Source organism: Capricornis sumatraensis, chromosome 15 (genome assembly GCF_032405125.1).
Source record: "Capricornis sumatraensis isolate serow.1 chromosome 15, serow.2, whole genome shotgun sequence".
Lineage (NCBI taxonomy): Eukaryota > Metazoa > Chordata > Mammalia > Artiodactyla > Bovidae > Capricornis > Capricornis sumatraensis.
In genome coordinates, this window is record NC_091083.1 from 35,241,479 (window position 1) to 35,260,815 (window position 19,337).

Genomic DNA, 19,337 nt, shown 5'->3' on the forward strand with positions numbered 1-19,337 from the left:
ACCCCGTTTTCTGGTTGTAAAATTTTCCAGAAATGTTGAGATCTCCTCTCGCCTGTGTTTGCTGGTTTGTATTCTGGCTGCCTTTAGTGTCACCTTCTCACTCACATCTGGCAAAGTGTGGTTGTTCTGTCATGCCTAAGAAATGAATGCGCAGTCTGTTTGCTCTAGTCCTGCCTCAGCTTTCAAAGTGGAGACTTCTCCCCCTTGGATTTCTTTCTTGTTCAGAAGTCTGGTGGATTGATTCAAGGAGGGGTCTTGTGAGTTCTTAGATTAATTGGAGTAGGAAAATTTGAGAACAGCTTTCAAATACCATTTTTTTTTTTCTGGGTTAGGCTGCAGAACAAGCGAAAGCAAGCCCAGCTCTGGTAGCCAAGGATCCTGGTACTGCGGCTAACAAAAAAGAAGAGGAAGATTTAGCGAAAGGTACATTTTTTAAGTCCCTGACCTTGGGAAGATGATAGGTCTCTTACTTAATATTTTTTTCCCCTGAGATGTTTAAAAATAAAGGAAATAGGAGTTCACAGCCAAAGCTGGAATCTGCTCTATTCTCCTCTGTTCCTCTCTTCTGTATCACTTCTTTGCTCTCCTCTTCCAAGCTACTGTCATATATGTCTGTTCAGTCTTGTTTCTATAATATTTTTACTATACTATCTGTGTACCTATAAATAATATCAAATACTTATTTGTTTCCAGCAAATTCTTTTTTCATAAATACTGTACTCTACATACTATCTGCAACTGGTTTTTTTCATGCAATGTTTGAGATCTATTCATAATGAGGTATTTATGTCAAGTTCATTTGTTTTAACTGCTGTATAATATTCCAGTATTAGCACCTGCTTTAGGTTCTAATAAGCACCTAGTTTAGTCTATCTTCCTTCCTACTGATGGACATCTGGATTTTCTGATTTCTTTTACTATAACACGTTTGCAGCATTGAGTATCCTTTTTGATGTTCTTCAGTGTGTGTGTACATGTGAAAGATCATTTTGTGGTATTGTTGGCTTATGGAGTAGGTACATCTTCAACTTTGCTACTAGTTGTGGCTTTCCAATCCGCAGTGTATGAAAGCTCTTATTATTCACTTATTATTTCTAGTCTCATGATGACGTTTGGTATCGTCAAAGAGTAATTTTTGTGAATCTGTTGGGTTTGAAATGATACCTGATTATTTTAATTTTTATTTTCTTGATTACTAATGAGGTTCAGTCCTTTTCTTTATGTTTATTAGCTGCTTTGATTGTCTTTTTTTCTACATTTTTTTCGTAGTAATACTGTGTATATAGTTTTTATTTTGGATATCAATCTTTGCTTGTTATGAAAGGATGTTGAATCACGACGCAGGGATTCTTGGCCCCCGGAGGAGAAGAATTCAATCCGAGGCCAGAGACGACACTTGATCGCTCAGAGCTTTTGTGTAATAAAGTTTTATTAAAGTATAAAGGAGATAGAGAAAGCTTCTGACATATGCATCAGAAGGGGGCAGAAAGAGTACCCTCTTGTTAGTATTAGCAATGAAGTTATATACTCTCCAATGAATCCAAAGAATGTCTGGAGGTTGTAAAGGCCTCACCAGACCTACTCCCATAATTTACATTTTAAGATAACAGAATTAGCCAGAAGGTTTAATCCAGAGACTGTCCTCAGGCAGAATACATTGTTGTTATATAATCCTAAGGAATGTAGAGGGAAAAAGTTTGTCCTTTCTTCCTCCTTGAGAATTCCAGACGCCTCTCTCCTTGGGGACCCCTAGACTTCTTATCAACCTGCCTAGGAAATGACTCTCTCAGTTATATCTATTGTATATGTCTACTCTTGGGTTTTGGCTTATAGTTTAACTTTGATAATGGCATGTTGTATTAAACAAGTTTTAAATTTTGATGTAGTCAGAATTTTTGCTTTTCTTTTGCAATTTTTTTTTTAATGTCTTAAGATATTTTCCTCTCTCCCAGGATCCTGATTTCCTATTTTTTCTTATGTTAATTTTAAAGTTTTATTTTCTCATCTGGTCTTTTATTAATTTGGAACAGAAGTGGCAGAGAAGAAGGGATTATGTATTGAATTGAAAATGGTGTAGTCAGTTCATTAAGATTACATTACAAAGCCTGAGTGATGGCCTGCACTGGGGAGGAGATAGAGCAGACACATTTAAGATTTATTTGGAGTGTTAGTTAGATGAGACTTCATTGCATTTGTTTCCGAATTCCAGTTCTTAGATTGCTTACCTGAGAATGACCTCTGGAACAATAAAACACAGGCTCTCAAATGCTATCTTTGAGACTTCTGTTTAATGAGCCCCCAGTGAAGGACTCCAGCTTGGGACTTTTGACTTCCAAAGTGATTTTGATTATTATTTGGTAAACTTAAGCTATTAGAAATAAACTGAGAAGATGAAAGAAAATGTAAAATATCTGTAGATAAATTTAAAAAACAACAGATTTGAGTTTATATCACTTTATTACCCAGAATATTTTAAACTGTACCTGTTCAGTAAAAAAAGCCATCATGCTCTTCGGTTGTTCTGTTAGCTTATTTATTTTTTAAGCTTTCAGCTGTGAATGAATGAATATAATTGATGTCATTATTTTTGTTTACTATTATTATATCAGGATATGTTCTAGCTTCCCACTACATTATTGAAAGAAGAATACTTTTTACCCTCAGATACTTTTTTGTACTTCTTAGGATTGCTGGGTGTATTAACATTTTGGGTCTCTCTCTTTTTGTTTTTTAAAACTCATTATTTTCCAGCCATTGAGTTGTCCCTGAAGGAGCAAAGGCAGCAGTCAACCACCCTTTCCACTTTGTATCCAAGCACATCCAACCTCTTAACTAACCATCAACATGAAGGCCGGAAAGTTCGTGCCATATACGACTTTGAAGCTGCTGAAGATAATGAACTGACTTTTAAAGCTGGAGAAATTATTACAGTTCTTGATGACAGGTGATGGTTATTATTAAGTTGAATATTCACTTGAAGATACATAATATATTCTGTGTTTCATTTATTCCTGCTGACTGCCTTATCAAACGTAATAAAATCAAATATTGACTCAGGTATTTTCTCTGTAGGACAGACAGTTGGTTGCTTTGTTTGTGTCATACTGTTGGGATTTGTATTTTATAATTTAATTTTTTTCTCATTTATCACTTAAATACTTTCTATTTGTTTTGGAGGCCTAGTTTACTCTATTCATTTTTGGTTCTATCTAATACTATACACTGTTAAATTAGTAAAAAAGCTAAGATTTTAGAAAATACACTAAATATATATGCATTTATGGAATTCATAAGAAATATATAATATATTGAATTAATTTATATCATCAGGGAGATGATACAATGCATCTCTTTTTTTTACCACAGTTGTATGTTTACTTGAAAATGACTACTGGTGATTGTTACTCATAATGAAGTGCTAAAATTTTTTGCAAGTGGTTTTTGAAGATTAATTCAAATAGATCTAAGATTATTCCTGTAGGATCACACTTGTGTACTAATATGTTTTCTTGAGTGAAAGAAAATGAAGTAGTTTGAGCTCGTTATTTGGAAGTTGCATGAAACCTTGATCATTCATTCATTCAAAAAACCTTTCTTGAGTGCTGGCTAGCTTTCCTTATCCTAGGCATTGGATCCAGTGGTGAGCATGGGGATGCACTGGGGATTGTGTTCCTTGTGAACATTTTGTGCTCCTAGTTACTATCATGTGTGTTCTCTTGTGGGTGGACAATATGCTAATGTGTGCTACAAAGAACACTGATTTAGGAATGGAGGTCTGGATTCAGAGTCTACCATCTATCTTGTTACAAAAGATTGTTAGGCTGGAGCCTGTTAACCACCTGAAATTGAGAGTTTTTAAAGAAAATACTTATTTCTTATTTGTGGCTGTGCTGGGTCTTCATTGCTGTGCATGGGCTTTCTCTAGTTGCAACGAGCAGGGTCTGGCTGCTGTAGTTGTGGCGTGTGGGCTTTTCACTGTGTTGGCTTTTCTTGTGAAGCATGGGCTCTAGAGCTCGGGCTTCATAGTGCAGCATGTGGACTTAGTTGCCCTGCTGCATGTGGGATCTTCCCGGACCAGGGATTGAAACCATGTCCCCTGCGTTGGCAGGCAGATTCTTAACCACTGAACCACCAGAGAAGGCCTGAAGTTGACAGTTAAGTCTGGGAATCTGTCTTTCACGGGGGAGAGAGTTCAGAGCCTTATATTAGATCCTCAGAGCATTTACTAGCCTTCCGAAATATGAAAAAGAACTGTGTTTAGAGTGTCATGTCTTCTCTGAGACCTCATCTTGTATTTGTAATAATGCTACATTCATTTCCTCCTTCATTTGATTTTTGTAGGCTTCACATCTGGTAATGTACAAGTTAAACACCATAAAAGGTTAAGATAAATAAAAATAAGAATTCTTTGTTATAGTAAAGTTGTCTTTTTTTTTGTTCCTCTTAGTGACCCCAACTGGTGGAAAGGGGAAACCCATCAAGGCATGGGGCTCTTCCCCTCAAATTTTGTGACTGCAGATCTCACTGTTGAACCTGAAATGAGTAAGTATTTTCTGGTCTGTCACTGGACAGTAATCCTTAATTCTCTAAAATTCAGCTTTCTGGAGCAAGAATTCTCAAATGTTAGAGCCTTCAAGGTGTTTATTAAAAATGCAGTTCCCCAGTCAGTTTATCAGGCTGTAGACTTTTATTTAGGAAAAAAAAGGTGTGTGTGTATATTTATATGTCATTGCAGAAATGCAAATTAAGAAGTATTGTAGAATTTAATCTTGTATTTTTGTTATCATCAGTTGATAATAGTGTGACAAATGGAGTGTAACCTTGTGGAGATTTCTTCCTATTCTAAGGTTAGTTCATTTCCCTAGTGTCCAGCCTCAAACTTGGAAGCAGTGGCCTCTAAGCAACTTAATGGCTTTCCTATACTTAATGTCAGATATTCAGAAGGAACCATACCTAACCATGTCAGCACTTTCTGATTTCCAAAGCTTTGCTGACAAGGAGAAACCGACTAAAAAGTGGGGCCAAGGAGGAAAAGTGGTATTACGGGCAGGCATAACCATTGCAGGAGATGTCAACTGCCAGTAGCCTATCGAAACGTTGGTAGGCGGGCCACTGTATTTCCACAAAATGCTGTGATGAATCTTCCTAATGATAAGTTTAAGTCATCAGGAATAAGTCATATTCTTCCTCTGTTTAAGGAAGCAGAAATATGTTCTCATCTAGAATGGTTTCTATTAGCAACTGAAATGTTTTGAGTATTAAGGGTTTTTGTATGTTAGTTATCTTGGCAAAATGTCTCAGCTCATCTCATCTTTCTGTAATGCCAGATAGAGGAGATCAAAGAAAGTTGTAAATCACCATTTGCTTTGGTCTTTTTCGGTTTACTAGAATTTTAGGAAAAGATCTTTGTCTCAGTTGTTTTATTTACAACAGTACTTGGTACTGAGTCTTATCCAGAATACAGACTGTATAAATGTTTATGCAGTAAATGATAAATAAATATCTGTGTATTAGTAAAGATACACTTTTCTTTGAAAATACAGAAATGCTTCTCTTTCAAGAGAAGGCTTTAATAACATACATCACAGATACTGGATAAAACAGTGCCATCTCCTAGTTATTGTCAGGATGTCTTATGTCACTTTAATACAGACAGATTCCGATACCCATTCCTTTATGTAGTTCTTTTTTGTTAAAATCAAGAACAAGCTGTAGAACCTGGTTTAAATGGCAGTGCATAATGTGTCCATTTTTTAACCTTGCCTAATGATGGTGAACTTTCCTGTATTTTGCTGTGAGGTTTTTTGTTTTGTTTTGTTTTTATCTGTGATTTTGTTTTGGTTTTGTTTGTTTATGTTGAGTTAGTTGTTGGATAGAATTGCCTTGACTGTCCATTCCAGATGAGATCCAGTATGTTGCATGGATAAAGTAGCCATCTTACCTCTTTCCCTGTCACATAGCAAGATAGCCTTAAAATGAATTTTCTAGCTATTTTCATGTGTTTCACTCTGGACCGCCTAAAAGAGAGCATCAGAGCTTATGTAATGGAGTTATAGTTCTCAAGTTTGGAAAAGGAGTGTTAGCAAGATCCTTGTAGCATTGTTCTATATGAGGAAATAGAGGTCCACTTCACTTAATGTATCATTAGAAATGCCTGAGCTACTTAGCTTGTTTACATTTTGAAGAGGCAGTAAGATTTTGTGAAAGGACTTTATCATATATGTGTATATGTGTGTGTGTATGATATGTATACACATGTGACACATAATACACAAACATAATGCACGTATACAAAGTAACAGTATTAGCCCCTAAGAGAAAAAACACTGCAGACTTGTGCACGGCCAGCTGTTAGGATGGCAAGTCTACCTTGCAGGGCTCTCCCAGCTTTCTACGTGTATACATATATCTAAAAAGGATATAAAAGGCAGAAATATCTATAGCAGGTGGCCCTTTTTGTCCCATGGGAAAGTGAGATAAGCTGAAATTTCTTGTGTATGTAGACTTTTTCTTTATTGTGACTTTTGTGGGATGAATATATTCCTTTATTGGAGGTTAAACTCTTTTCCATTTATATTCTGGAGTGGGTTGCCATTTCCTTCTCCAGGGGATCTTCCCGACCCAGGAATCAAACCTGGGTCCTCCCTCATTGTAGGCAGATGCGTTTACTGTCTAAGCCACCAGGGAAGTCCAACATAGAATATATAAGTGATATGACTTATTGTTCTCAGAGTAAAGTCACAGGCTGTATTCCAGTAGTGTGGGCTAGTGCAGCTGGAATGATGGGCATTCAGGTCCAGGCCTTCCCATTGATTTGCTTTTAATCTTTCTAAGCCTCTGTTCACCTCATTCACAGGGTGGGTATATCTTAGAGGATTGTATTGGAGACTCATTGGGGGAAATGCAGTATTCCATGAAGCACATTTAGTGGTTTAATAAATATCATTTTCCTTCCTTAATTCTGCCCCTTTCCACTCCCCCTCTTTCCACCTTGAGTCTTAATTTTTATGAATACTGCTTGACTATACTGATCTGTTGTTATTTAGATGCTTAGTCTTATCTGACTCTGCATCTCCATGGACTGCAGCCCTCCAGGCTCCTCTGTCCATGGGATTTTCCAGGCAAGAATACTGGCGTGGGTTGCCACTTTATTCTCCAGGGAATCTTCCCGACCCAGGGATCAAACCTGTGTCTCCTGCATTGGCAGGTGGATTCTTTACCACTGAGCCACTGGGGAAGGCAACTGTATTGATACATGGATAAAAAGATCCCAAAAGAAAGTTCATTCCTTTAAGGCTGTATGTGCCTCTCAGTATTACTTTGGAGAAAGTCAGTTGCTGTGGAAATCATAACCTTATACTTGCTAGTTAGTGATATATTGAATACTTTTTGAAGATTGCTTCGTTGAGCAAGAGAAATATGTACTTCTAGTTTGCAGATCCCTTAGTAACCACCCTTTCATTGCAAAGAATAATGTAACTAAAAAATACAGACTGATTTAGTGGAAAAACTCAGATCCCTGCCAAGGCCATTTGTAAAGTTCTCCACTGGCCTAAATGTCATTCCCTTAGTGTAAAAAAAAAAAAGTCTGAGTGTCATGCAGGGAATATACAGCTCACTTCCCAAATTCATTATATTGAAAGAGTATGTGGAAAAGTGGAGATTTTTCTTTGAAAGAACTGGTAATTTGAAAAGAGGATTAATTTTAAATAGCAGAGTTCATTTATACCATTGTAAAACTTTGCTTTTTGTTCAGCAGTTTACTGAACTCTCATTTGTAATAGGTGATTAATCTTTGTTCCAGAAATAAAGCTCTTATTTTTAGTGAAGTATGTGTTATGGACAACATAAAATCTTTAGAAGAGAAAATTAAGAAGTCTTTGCACAGTTTCATAATGTATTGTTTTGTCATTATTGCCTTAATCTGCTAGCGGTGTATCCCTTAAATTGAGTTTGTCAGATTGAAGAGAATATAGGAAACACCTAGATTTTTTCCTGGAACTTAAAGTATAAGATAAAATTGTAAATTTATGATATGGAAAAGATAATTGTTACATGTTTTTTAGTTAAAACGGAGAAGAAGACGGTACAATTTAGTGATGAAGTTCAGGTAGAAACGATAGAACCAGAGCCAGAACAAGCCTACATTGATGAGGTAAGTGACTTTTTGCCCGAAAGCACCTTACTTGATATTGAAGTTGAAATGGTTTTCTTCTCTTCTCTAAAAAATTCAGTCCTTGATTAATGCATGTATTTTGTTATTATAAAAATTCAAATAATACAGACCAAGTCAAAATTCTCCTGGAAATTTCCTCTCTAGTCCCCTCCTTGCCATGTCAGTAGGTATAGTTGTCCCTTCTTGTTTTAACTTCCTGCTTAATCTTCCATAGTATGGGTTTATCATGACTTCATTCTGCTGTTGGACAGTTAGGTTGTTTTCAGTTCTGTGTGTTTTTTTTTCTTTTTGCTGTTACAGACCCTATTGTAATGAGACTTTTTGGATAAATTCAAAAGAATGTGTGACTTTTATTATTTATTTAGTTTACTTTATACTTTTTGGCTGCACTGCACGGAATGTGAGATCTTAGTTCGCCGGCCAGCTATCAAATCCAAGCCCCCTGCATTGGAAATGTGGAATCCTAAGCACTGGACTGCTAGCGACGTCCTTGGCTTTTATTTTTAAATCTCAGTGGTTAATTTTTTGGCAGTTATATCCTTTTTAACATTTTAAACTAATGACGAAAAGTGAGAATTCCTGTTTAAAATATGTGAAGGGCGTTGTAGGTTCTTAGCCTCCTTGGAGGGAGCCAGAGGACTAACGTTCAAAGAGCACTCTTTTGAAGGCTGTGCTGAGAGCCGGGGCCTGTATAGGGGCAGGGAAGTCAGCTCTGGCTATAGCGTGACATCAGAAAATGCGTGGGGACTTCCCTGGTGGTCCAGGGGTGAAGACTCCACTCTCCCAACACTGGGGGCCCAGGTGTGATCCCTGGTCCGGGAATTAGATCCCACATGCCACAAGAAGATCAAAGATCTCATGTGCTGTAACTAATTTGGCAGAGCCAAATAAATAAATATTAATGAAGAAAACGCATGTAGGGTCTATCTAGAAACCTCATTTCTCTGATAGATAATTTCAAATAGGGTATAGAATTCTGTAAACCAAGAGGACAGAAGTTACCCACATGCTAGCTGACTCTCATTTTACTCCTTCTCTCTTTTTTTGACTTCAGACACTTTCCTGACATGTGCCTTCTCTGTTAGACTACTTAAATTAGGACTCTTTTACTTTGAAAAGTAGTATCTATTTCAGAATATGAAATTCTTTGACTTCAAGAGAGTGTTTTTTAATATACTTGTGTCATTTTCACTGTTAGTGATTAATTCATCTCTCAAACTATTCTCCTTCTGTGCAGACTATAAAGTTTTGTTTTGGTTTATGTAACGACTTTGCTTCAAATTGATAGTCTTTAGATAATTTACCTAAGTAGCTATGCTTAGTAGTATAACCTTGTCAAAACCATGAATGGAGAAGAGTTTGCAATTATTATAGTAATATTGTTTGGTACAGGAGATCTATATTTTGATTTTTAAAACTTAACACATAGATACATCTCTGCTAATACAGTGCTTACGAGTATTTATGTCATGATGGCTTCTTTATTTCTGTTGCTCTAAAACAAAAGATTCTGAAATAGATCTGAGTCACTGCTTTGAGATGCCTTCCAGCCTTTCACACAGGAGAATAGAGAAACCACAAATCATCCTCCCTTTTTTTGATGACAAACTGAAACATTGGTGGAAAGGGAATGTAGAATAAATCCTTCTGGTGCTACTTAGAAGAGGAACAGCTGGAATAGAGCTGAGCTGTGCCTTATAAAACAGCTGCTGTATTCTCCCCAGTGGAGAAGTAGTAACCGAGTTGTTAGTCATAAGTAATGACGCCAGCTTGATAGGGTACACCTGTCACTGTGGCCAGGGTACCGGTGCTCCAAAACAAAGTGAGACGGAAATCCATGAGCATGACATAAGAGATTAATGAACTCACATGTTGTAAATTTAAATGTTGCTCTATTTCTTCTTCTTTAAGAGAATTTCTGTTGTCAGTTTCGAAAACAAGAAGAAATAGCTTTTAAGACTCTGACTTCACATGGTAGTAAAGAAAATACATGGATAGTAAATACATTAAAGCAAAATTGAAGTTTTCATATCTGTGAATTACAAGCTCATCCATTATCTAATTAACAAAGTGAGAAGTCATTGTGGCAGAGTGATTTGTTGCTTTTTATATTAACTGTTTGATTCCTGTAGGATAAAATGGACCAGTTGCTACAGATGTTGCAAAGTACAGATCCCAGTGATGAGCAACCGGATCTTCCAGAGTTACTTCATCTTGAAGGTAAACCTTGTTTTCCATTTACCTCGCAAGTAAAAAATAATTAAGGGTTATATCTAATGTTCTCTTACAGAGTGCTTTTATTATTAAATAAAATTGAAGACAATATAAACACTGTTAACATTTCTCGCTCTTCTGTGACCAGTCTCATGTTTACATGCAGTTTAAACCTTTGGTAGAATTCAAATTTTTATACTTTTCTATCCAAATTAAATATTTTATTCAACATGTTAAAATGTTGTAAAATGAAGATTGGTACTGAAGTTTTCTGAGAGCAGTGCAGTCAGTCGAAAATATTGATTTTATAAATATCCAGGAAAACCAGTCTTGGGTTCTGTGGGCCTAAGGTTAATTGACAGAATTTTTATTATTCCAAATGACATCTTTTAGAGAGTTGCTGTCTTTTGCTGCATTGTCTTACATTTCTTTCATCTCGTCGTCTTAGCAATGTGTCACCAGATGGGGCCTCTCATTGATGAGAAGCTGGAGGATATCGATAGGTGAGACCGGGTGTGTGCTGCCTGTGCTGCGTGCCCTCTTCCCTACAGAGCTCTCTAAGCTGCATCTTGGAATGGAGATGCCTTTTTATTTTATTTTTACAGATATGCCCGTTTTTACTTGTTTTCCACTAGATGTGAGAGTCGAAATTAGACCCATCTGTCCCCCCCGCCCCGTTTTTAAAGTGAGAATTTGTGGGATTTTCTAATGTTAGTCCTTTTTTTTTAATAAGGGTTAACTGTTGTAATCATATTTGCTGTTAGTGGCATCATCAAGCCCCACAAATGACCCATCTGTAATACTAATGAGGGAAACCTAGATATTTTGAGGTAAAGTCAAGTGCAATAAGCTCGAGTCCTTCCCGCACAACACCTAAATCTTACCCGTACAACACCTAAATCTTAAACACTTTTGGTTGCCTTGGAGTTGAACTATAAGATATATTTTTTTTGTCACCAAGTTACATTTTTAATAGTGTCTACTTAACACCATTCTTGCCTACTTTTGCTATTTTGATACATCTTATTACTTAGAACATTTAAATAGCAGTGATGTTTTACATTCTTGTATAATATTTCAGAAAACATTCAGAACTCTCAGAACTGAATGTTAAAGTGATGGAAGCCCTGTCCTTGTATACCAAGTTAATGAATGAAGACCCCATGTATTCCATGTATGCAAAGTTACAGAATCAGCAGTATTATATTCAGTCATCTGGAGTTTCTGGTTCTCAGGTAAGCTTTTAAAAGCTCAAGCATCTCATTTAAAATTTTCAAATATATTTGAGATTATTTGAAATAGCTATGTTTTTTGTAGCATGTGAAACTTCCCAAAAGTAATGTTCAGAGTAAAAATAAAGTTTAGAAGACTTTTTCACTTGACAAGTACAATGTATAGTATGCTAACTATACCTATAGTTCTTGTTCTAAAAAATTATATTTATGCAGAAGTGCACATCAGTCACCATCAAGTTAAAAAAAAATACAGATGCATTGGCTCTACCCCAGGTGTATTGAATCTCACGTTTGTGAGATCCAAACGTCTGGGTATTTTCAAAGCTTCACATCTAATTTTCTGGTTAAGAAGGATAGTTTTTGTCTGTGTGAGTACAGTTTCTTAATATTACTAAGTCCTTGTGAGTATCTACCATTTTCAGTTTTACAGTGAGCTGCCTCTATCTGGATTTTTTTCTGTTCCATTACATGGGAACAAGTGTGATGCAGCACAGGCCCCTAAAACTCGTCACACCAGTAGTTATTTCCAGAGCCCATTTCTCACAAACTCACCAAGTGTAGGGTATAGGGAGCAGTTCGCCAGATACCGTATTTTATCCACACAGAGTACCATAAACTTTGTGCAGGTGAATTTTTTTTGTTTTTGGTGAGGTCCACTTCTGAAGGGAGGGTCCAGAACCCTGAAGAAGAGCAGCCAGACCTGAGAAATGTGGGGCTGGACAACACGTACCCATGAGTCATGATACCAGCGCGAGCCAACAGACAAACAGAACCCCTTCCTGTTGGTTTTGCAAAGTACAAACAATTGCCTTTGTGAGAACTGGACTAACTGTGTTTACAGTGAAGACCTTTTGGATTCTGTGTGTGGTGCGTCTCTTGTGGCTTTAACACAGGCGCTCAAATGGTGGTGGTTTCGTGTCCTGATGGTGGTGTTACCATCTTACAGTAACAGCTAGTGAGAGTCGCACTCGCTGAACAGTTTTCAAACATGTGAGATGGAAGAATCTAATGAATACTACAGAAAATTAGAATATTATGCATGTTAAGATTTGAGAGGCACTTGAGACCTTAATCTCTCTGGCTTAAAACAAATACAATTTTTAGACGCAGGGATTTACAATGGCCCAAGGGCAAAAATCAAACCCTTGCACCTGTTTGTTTTTTTTTTTTAAACTTTTACTGAAATACAGCCATTCTCTTCGGTTTCTACATCGTTTCTGACTGCTTTCTCTATGAGCAGAACTCAGTAGTGCTGGCAGAGACTGTGTGGTCCACGAAGTCTGACACGTGTACTTTCCAGGTCCTTGACAAAGTCTGCTGACCCTGCAGACTTTGAAGGGTAGCTTAGCTTGCTCTGTGTTCAATAAACTGTAACTTAGGAAATATTTAGTATATCTCTAATAGGTATCAAGAAACATGTGTGAACTGTTGCTGTAAAACAGTGAATTCAAATATACTTTCTTAAGCATTTTGGAGGATTCCCTTGTTGTTGTTATTGTTCAGTCACTAAGTCATGTGACTCTTTGCAACCTCATGGACTGCAGCATGCCAGCCTCCCCTGTCTTTCACTATTTCCTGGACTTTGCTGAAACTCATGTCCATTGAGTCAGGGATTCCTTTTAGGTAGATACAGTATCAACATGGAAAGAGATTATATCAGTATCAGATTTCAAGGTCAGTTTCTTTACTGCTTCTCTGTGGAGGGGAACATGAGTTTTGCTATTGTTTACCTAAGAACAAAAATCGTCAGAAGCCCACTTCACTGAAAAGTAACTTTTTCAAATGCCTGACAGCAGAAGTAACTTAAAGGATTTCAGAGATGTGATTGTTGTTCTGTTTGTAATTGAAAGCATGCCTGTTAAAATCAGAGGGAACCTAACATGTTTTATGTGGAACTGTTCTAGGTGTACCCTCCTCAGAGTGGTGCTTACCTGGTCGCAGGGAGCGCCCAGATGAGCCACCTGCAGAGCTACAGCCTGCCCCCAGAGCAGCTGCCTTCCCTCAGCCAAGGAGCAGTGCCACCATCTGCAAACCCAGCCCTTCCTACTCAGCAAGCCCAGGCTTCCTACCCCAAGTAATTTGATTATTGACTGTTGTTTGCGGGTAGCGCTGTTGAAACCCTCAAGTGCCGTCGATCGTCTGTAATCATGAAAAATGGATTTAAAAAATGCAGGATGGGTGTCATCACTGATAGCAGAAAGTCAGCCCTGTCTGTGGTGGCAAGTGGGTTCTCTGGCACCCCCTGCAGCGTGGCAGTGCCAGCCAGCATGCCAGTCCTCTGTCCTACTGATTCCGTGAACTGCTGGATTGTGATTTTACCTCATTATTTTTTAAAACTTTTTGTTTTGTATTGGGGTATAGCCAAATAACAGTGTTGTGATGGTCTCAGGTGGACAGCAGAGGGACTCAGCCAGACCTATACATGAACCCATTCTCCCTCAGACTGTAGCTAGGTATTTTTACACTTGATCTTAGCCAAAAGGCTGAGAAGCGATGTAGCTAGGTATTTTTGATATTCCTTCCCATCAGAATTTCTTTTGTTTTTTTCTGAGTCTGTGATATTAGCTAAGGACTTTAATGAAACTTGTTTATTTTGATTACTGTAATTTAACATTTTATACAAATTTCACATAAAAAGCTAAGTGTTCTTTGATTATTCCTTTACAATTTATAGTTCTGAGCTGTCGCTTAGAAACAAATATTTCCTTCTTTTTACCCTGGTAGGAAGTTAGTATATATATATCACAGCATAGTAAACCACGTGGAAGGAGACAGTAACAAGAAGCTGACATGGTTCATGGGGCGAGTAGCTGATGATGAAATGTCAGGCTCATTGTTTTGGTCATTTACATATAATGCCCCATCATGTAAATGATTATATGTATGCATTATATTATTCATAATTTATGAATGCTTTTTCTCCTTCAAAGAGAAGTCATTCCTTTGACTCAAACAGGTAGACTTAAGAGTTCACAACAGAAGTTTCTCAGAGAAACTTCTGAGAAGTTTCTGGGAACCTGCATCCATGTTGGAGTCGTCTCAGAGCTCCTGTCCTGCCTTCACTGTTGTACTGTTCAACCTCAGGAGCCCTACTCTAGGGATGCTGAGGGATTCCGAACATGATTTTGTGGTCACGTCTTGTATTCTGAAGTGGCCTTAAGAAGGAGGGTAGTGGGGAAGCCTCTTACAGGCATCAGATGACAGCAGCCAGAAGACAGCACTGCCTACTGGGTTACAGAGTTTAGGGGAAAAGTTAGGTGGAACCCTGCCTGTCTGTCCAAGGACTTTTAAATTTTTTTTTAATTCTCAGTTTGTTAAAACCAAATACCCTTACATGGAAATCAGTAGGGAGCAGCTTTTAGGAGAGTAACATGTTACTTTAAAATTAGATCAAAGTGAGTAGAGGTGGAAATTGTTGAGAAGTGAGCCAGTGTACGGGAATGAAGTAGGACACTCTTAGAAACTTGAGCCTTATCCAGAGGTACTGCTCTATCCCAGCTGGTCCTCGGTGACCCTGTCACGTGCAGCTCTAGTGGCTCTCGTCCCTGGAGGTGACTTGGATCTCTTAGTCCAGAGCCTTGAGGTATTATCCTTGTAAATGAGCTGCTCTGATCGTAGGTGCTGCAGAGTCAGAGTGCCGTGTCACTGTTGGCTGGGGACTGCTCTGTCCTCTCCTGCCATCTGTCCTAGACCCATGGCCTGTGCTGTGTCCCCCAGCCTGGCTATTGGCTAGCTGTAAATATCACCTCTGCAGAAACACAGGTGCATTTCAAGAGGTGCTTTTGGCAGAGCATTAATATCAAAATATTGAGTCCTCTTCATTTGGCTGTTCTACTCATTCTCTAGTCCTTGCTGCTCCTACCGCTAAGTCGCTTCAGTTGTGTCTGCCTCTATGCGACCCCATAGACGGCAGCCCACCAGGCTCCATCCTTTCTCCAAGGCTGTCTCGCTGTCCCCCTCGCCAGCATGGTGCTCCTCTGTTGCTGTCCCAGGCCCCCAGCACACCGTCATCTTGTCTGTATCCCCAACTAGGCTGTTGTGTCCTGAGAGCTGGAGTGGGGTCCGTCACCTTCAGAGCCACACTGTGTAGCACAGAGTTTTACACCTGGTGGGGACTCAGTAGATACTTGATAAATAAATGTTTTGATGGGAGTTTCAAGGGCTGTATTAGGCCAGTGAGTTATATATTTCAGTTCATTGAAAAGTCTTCACAAACACCTTGAGGCAGTTTTTAAAAAGATATATTAGGAACAGTTGTGTGTAGGTACATGTGCATCTGTGTGTGTTTGAATGAGAAAACTGATGGCAAAACAAACATACGCTAACAAAATTGGAAGTAGTGAAAATGGAGGTGGAAGTGTACATCGTAGAGGTATATGACATATTTGACTCAAGGTTTCTAATTACAAATCACAGTCAAGAGGAATTTTTTTCCTGTGTCTTCGGTAGGCAGGTATTTCAGTGTCCCTCCGTCCACATCTAGCAGACAGTTTCCTATTCTTTTACATAGATTTTTGATTCTCGGGTTGTCACTTTTCCAGACTTCTGTCACCCTAGGGTGAGCCTGTTAATACCAAGTCGTGTCACATTGTCCGTTTTTTGACTGTGGTGGGTCTTCACTGCAGCACGTTGGGGCTTCTCTGCCTAGTTGCAGCACGTGGGCCTCTCTCGTGGTGCACAGGCTCAGCAGTTGCAGCGCACGGGCTCTCTGGTTATGGTGTGCAGTCTTAGTTGCCCCTCGGCACGTGGGATCTTAGTTCGCCACCAGGGATCGAACCCAGGTCCCTCGCTTTGGCAGACGAATTCTTAACCACTGAACCAGCCAGGTCCCGATTGCTCTTCTGTCCACAACCAACCAGTGTGTTTCCATCCCCTTCAGCCACAGGCCAGGATCCTGACCGCAGTCTACAGGGCCTGTGCACGCAGGCTCCTCTCCTCTGTTTCTGCTGTCTCACTTCATGCCGCTCTGCCCTCTGCCTACCCTGCTCAGCCATCAAGGCCTCCTTGCTGTCTCTTGAACATGCCTGGCCTTTTCTCACAGGCTTGCTGTCCTCTTTGCCTGAAGTGCCCTTTTTCCTAGGTCGTCGGTGTCACCCCCTCTAAACCGCCAGGGAAGTCCCTGTGTTTCTTCGTATCACCTATTGTCACCACCTCTTGACATATTACACATTTTTTTCTCATCTTTTTCCTCCTCTTAGAAGTTCCATGATGGTGGAGACTTTCCCCCCATCTTCCTTTATGATATCTCAGTGCCTCAAATAGCAGTATCTGGCACATTCTAGCCATTTAATAAATACTTAATGGAATGGATCGCTTAAATGAGTAACTGTTTAGTGAACAGCTTTCCTATTGATCTCTGAATGGCTGTGTAAGTCAGTGTTGACCTAACTGAGTGTTCTTTCCCCTCCACAGCACAATGGTCAGCTCCGTCCCGGGAAGTACATATCCCAGCCAGGCTTCAGTGTACAGTCCTCCCCCTGCCGCCACAGCTGCTCCCGACGTCACCATCTACCAGAACGCAGGGACCAGCCTGTCCCAGGTGCCGAACTATACATTACCGTCCACACTGCCCCAGCCTGGGGGCAGCCAGCAGCCACCTCAGCCGCAGCAGCCGTACTCCCAGAAGGCTCTGCTATAGGACTGGAGTCCCCCAAATACCCGCCGATCGCCAATGGCAATGTTACAAGATCCTTTAATATCTTAAGATTGGTTTACCCTCAGCTTATAGGAATCATATCTTGGTCAACACGTTCCAATGTTCAAGAAGGGAGATCCCTCTTCAATTTGTACTGACTTTTTAGAGGGTCTCCCCTCCCCTCCCCTGTGAGGAATGAAACTACTTACAACATATAATTCCTTTCATAATATGAAAGGATCAATGCAAGATTATCTGTCTCGTAAAATCACCTGGCCTGCAGAGTCAAACTTACCAACACTGTTGTGGCAAACGTTGTGTACATAGGTTGCTGTGTAACTTCACTACTGGCCATTTTGAATCACGAGTGGTGATCATGTGAATATATTTAACACTGTTAAATTAATTGACATTGCTATTTTATTTTAATCATGAGCAGCTACCATGTTTCATAATGTTTTGTGTAAATTGAAGATAATTACACTATCCTTTTAAACTGCAAGAGAACAAAACTGTAGCATATGTACATGAAGGTGTTACTGTCCCCGTTTCAGTTTCCCATTCAACTGAGCCTTCCTGGGAGTGATTGGGAGCTGAACGCACATATGTTATGTCATTCTGTAGCCTCTGCATACTACTAGCTGTCATCACACCAGCGTACAGTAGCTAAATTTTTGGTGCACTTCTAGCAAATGATGATGTTCCCTTTTAAACTTTGACATTTTGGCATGATGTATCAGAATACTGTGGGACCATGAGACAAAAATCAAGTCGGACTGCATTCTTTTATATCTTAACTTTTAAAGAGATAATGTCAATTTACTTTTTCCTAGTCGAAGATAGTAATTAGGTTTCTAAGCTGTATACTGTGTTTATTGGTGGCAGTGACACCAAAGATAGAGGCAAAGGATAGAAGTTTTTAAACTGGAAAGAGAACATGAATTACACTACAATTTCAGTCTCTTGTAATTATTTAGGCTATGGCAAAATTCAGTTCATCTGTCTTATTCCGCTACTAGCCTTTTAAATATGTCTTCAACACATTGTATCCTTTAATTCTTCATTAAAATGAGTGTAAGTAGACGTTTCAAAGTCATCGAGATTCCTGGCTTTGCTTAACAGTTTGTATATTTATTCTTGTCTTTGAAACTGGATTCATAGGCTGTTTTCTCTCTCTCTTCTCTTTTAAAGTTCCCGAATGAAATTAATTTGGCTTCTTATTCAGAAGTAGTTTCGAGTGAATGCTTTTTCTTTTAATCCATATGAAATATGTTTTCTACTGATATTTTAATCTCCTTAAATATTTATAATTTCCCTAGTTGTGCTGTTATTTAACACTATTATTGAAACAACTGAAGAATTGAGTACCATAGTAAATGAATTGATTTATTAACAGATTTCACACCATAAATGAAGATTTAATTTGTATTTTCTGAGACTATTGTGATCAGGTACTTGCTTTCCTTTTTGACCCCACGATACTACCTTTGACAAGGTAGGTTCAAATTTAGATCACCATCTTACATCACCCTAATTTGTGCTTTCCTGAGTTTAGAGTACATTGCCCTCAAACAGTAATTTTAAAATTCAAAATCAAACTTTACATTAAAACTTTTAATATGTTGTTTTTTGCTAAACATTGTCAAAAGATTGTTAATATTTTTCATAGCCATTTGAATAGTTTAAGTGATACACTTTGTCTCAATTCATACTGTATTTTTCTCTGTCTTTTGATAAATTCCCCAATACCAATGGCAAAATGTATCATTGTCCCATTTTATTTTGATAGACTTCGTGCTGTAAAATCAATAACATATTCTCTAGTATGTGTTTTGCCTTGTAAAAGTCAAAAGAATGGTGAAATGAACAAAGGCTACCCTTATTACAAGGCATGTGTAAGTTTCTTTGCCTAGTCATATTACTAGCCTTTTATAAAGATTTAAATGATGAATACTTAAAACTAATACTATATTATAAGCTTGCAGTTTGCTTTTACTAGGCTTTCCCAGTGGCTCAGCGGTAAAGAATCTGCCTGCAGAGCAGGAGATGCTGGTTTGATCCCTGAGTTGAGAAGATC

At 38.6% G+C, this 19,337-nt stretch overlaps 1 protein-coding gene across 2 annotated transcripts in view; it reads left to right on the forward strand.

The window, feature by feature from the left end:
* The window catches only part of STAM (signal transducing adaptor molecule), a 37,566-nt gene extending 19,258 nt beyond the window's left edge, over positions 1-18,308 (forward strand). For both annotated transcript variants that reach the window (XM_068987207.1, XM_068987208.1), the window contains 9 exons: positions 333-423; positions 2,752-2,944; positions 4,448-4,542; positions 8,067-8,155; positions 10,309-10,396; positions 10,839-10,893; positions 11,472-11,625; positions 13,530-13,699; positions 17,038-18,308. In XM_068987207.1, the coding sequence (XP_068843308.1) occupies positions 333-423; positions 2,752-2,944; positions 4,448-4,542; positions 8,067-8,155; positions 10,309-10,396; positions 10,839-10,893; positions 11,472-11,625; positions 13,530-13,699; positions 17,038-17,263 (1,161 nt within the window). In that variant the 3' untranslated portion in view covers positions 17,264-18,308. The remainder of the gene's footprint in view (positions 1-332; positions 424-2,751; positions 2,945-4,447; positions 4,543-8,066; positions 8,156-10,308; positions 10,397-10,838; positions 10,894-11,471; positions 11,626-13,529; positions 13,700-17,037) is intronic.
* Positions 18,309-19,337: the final 1,029 nt, after the last annotated feature.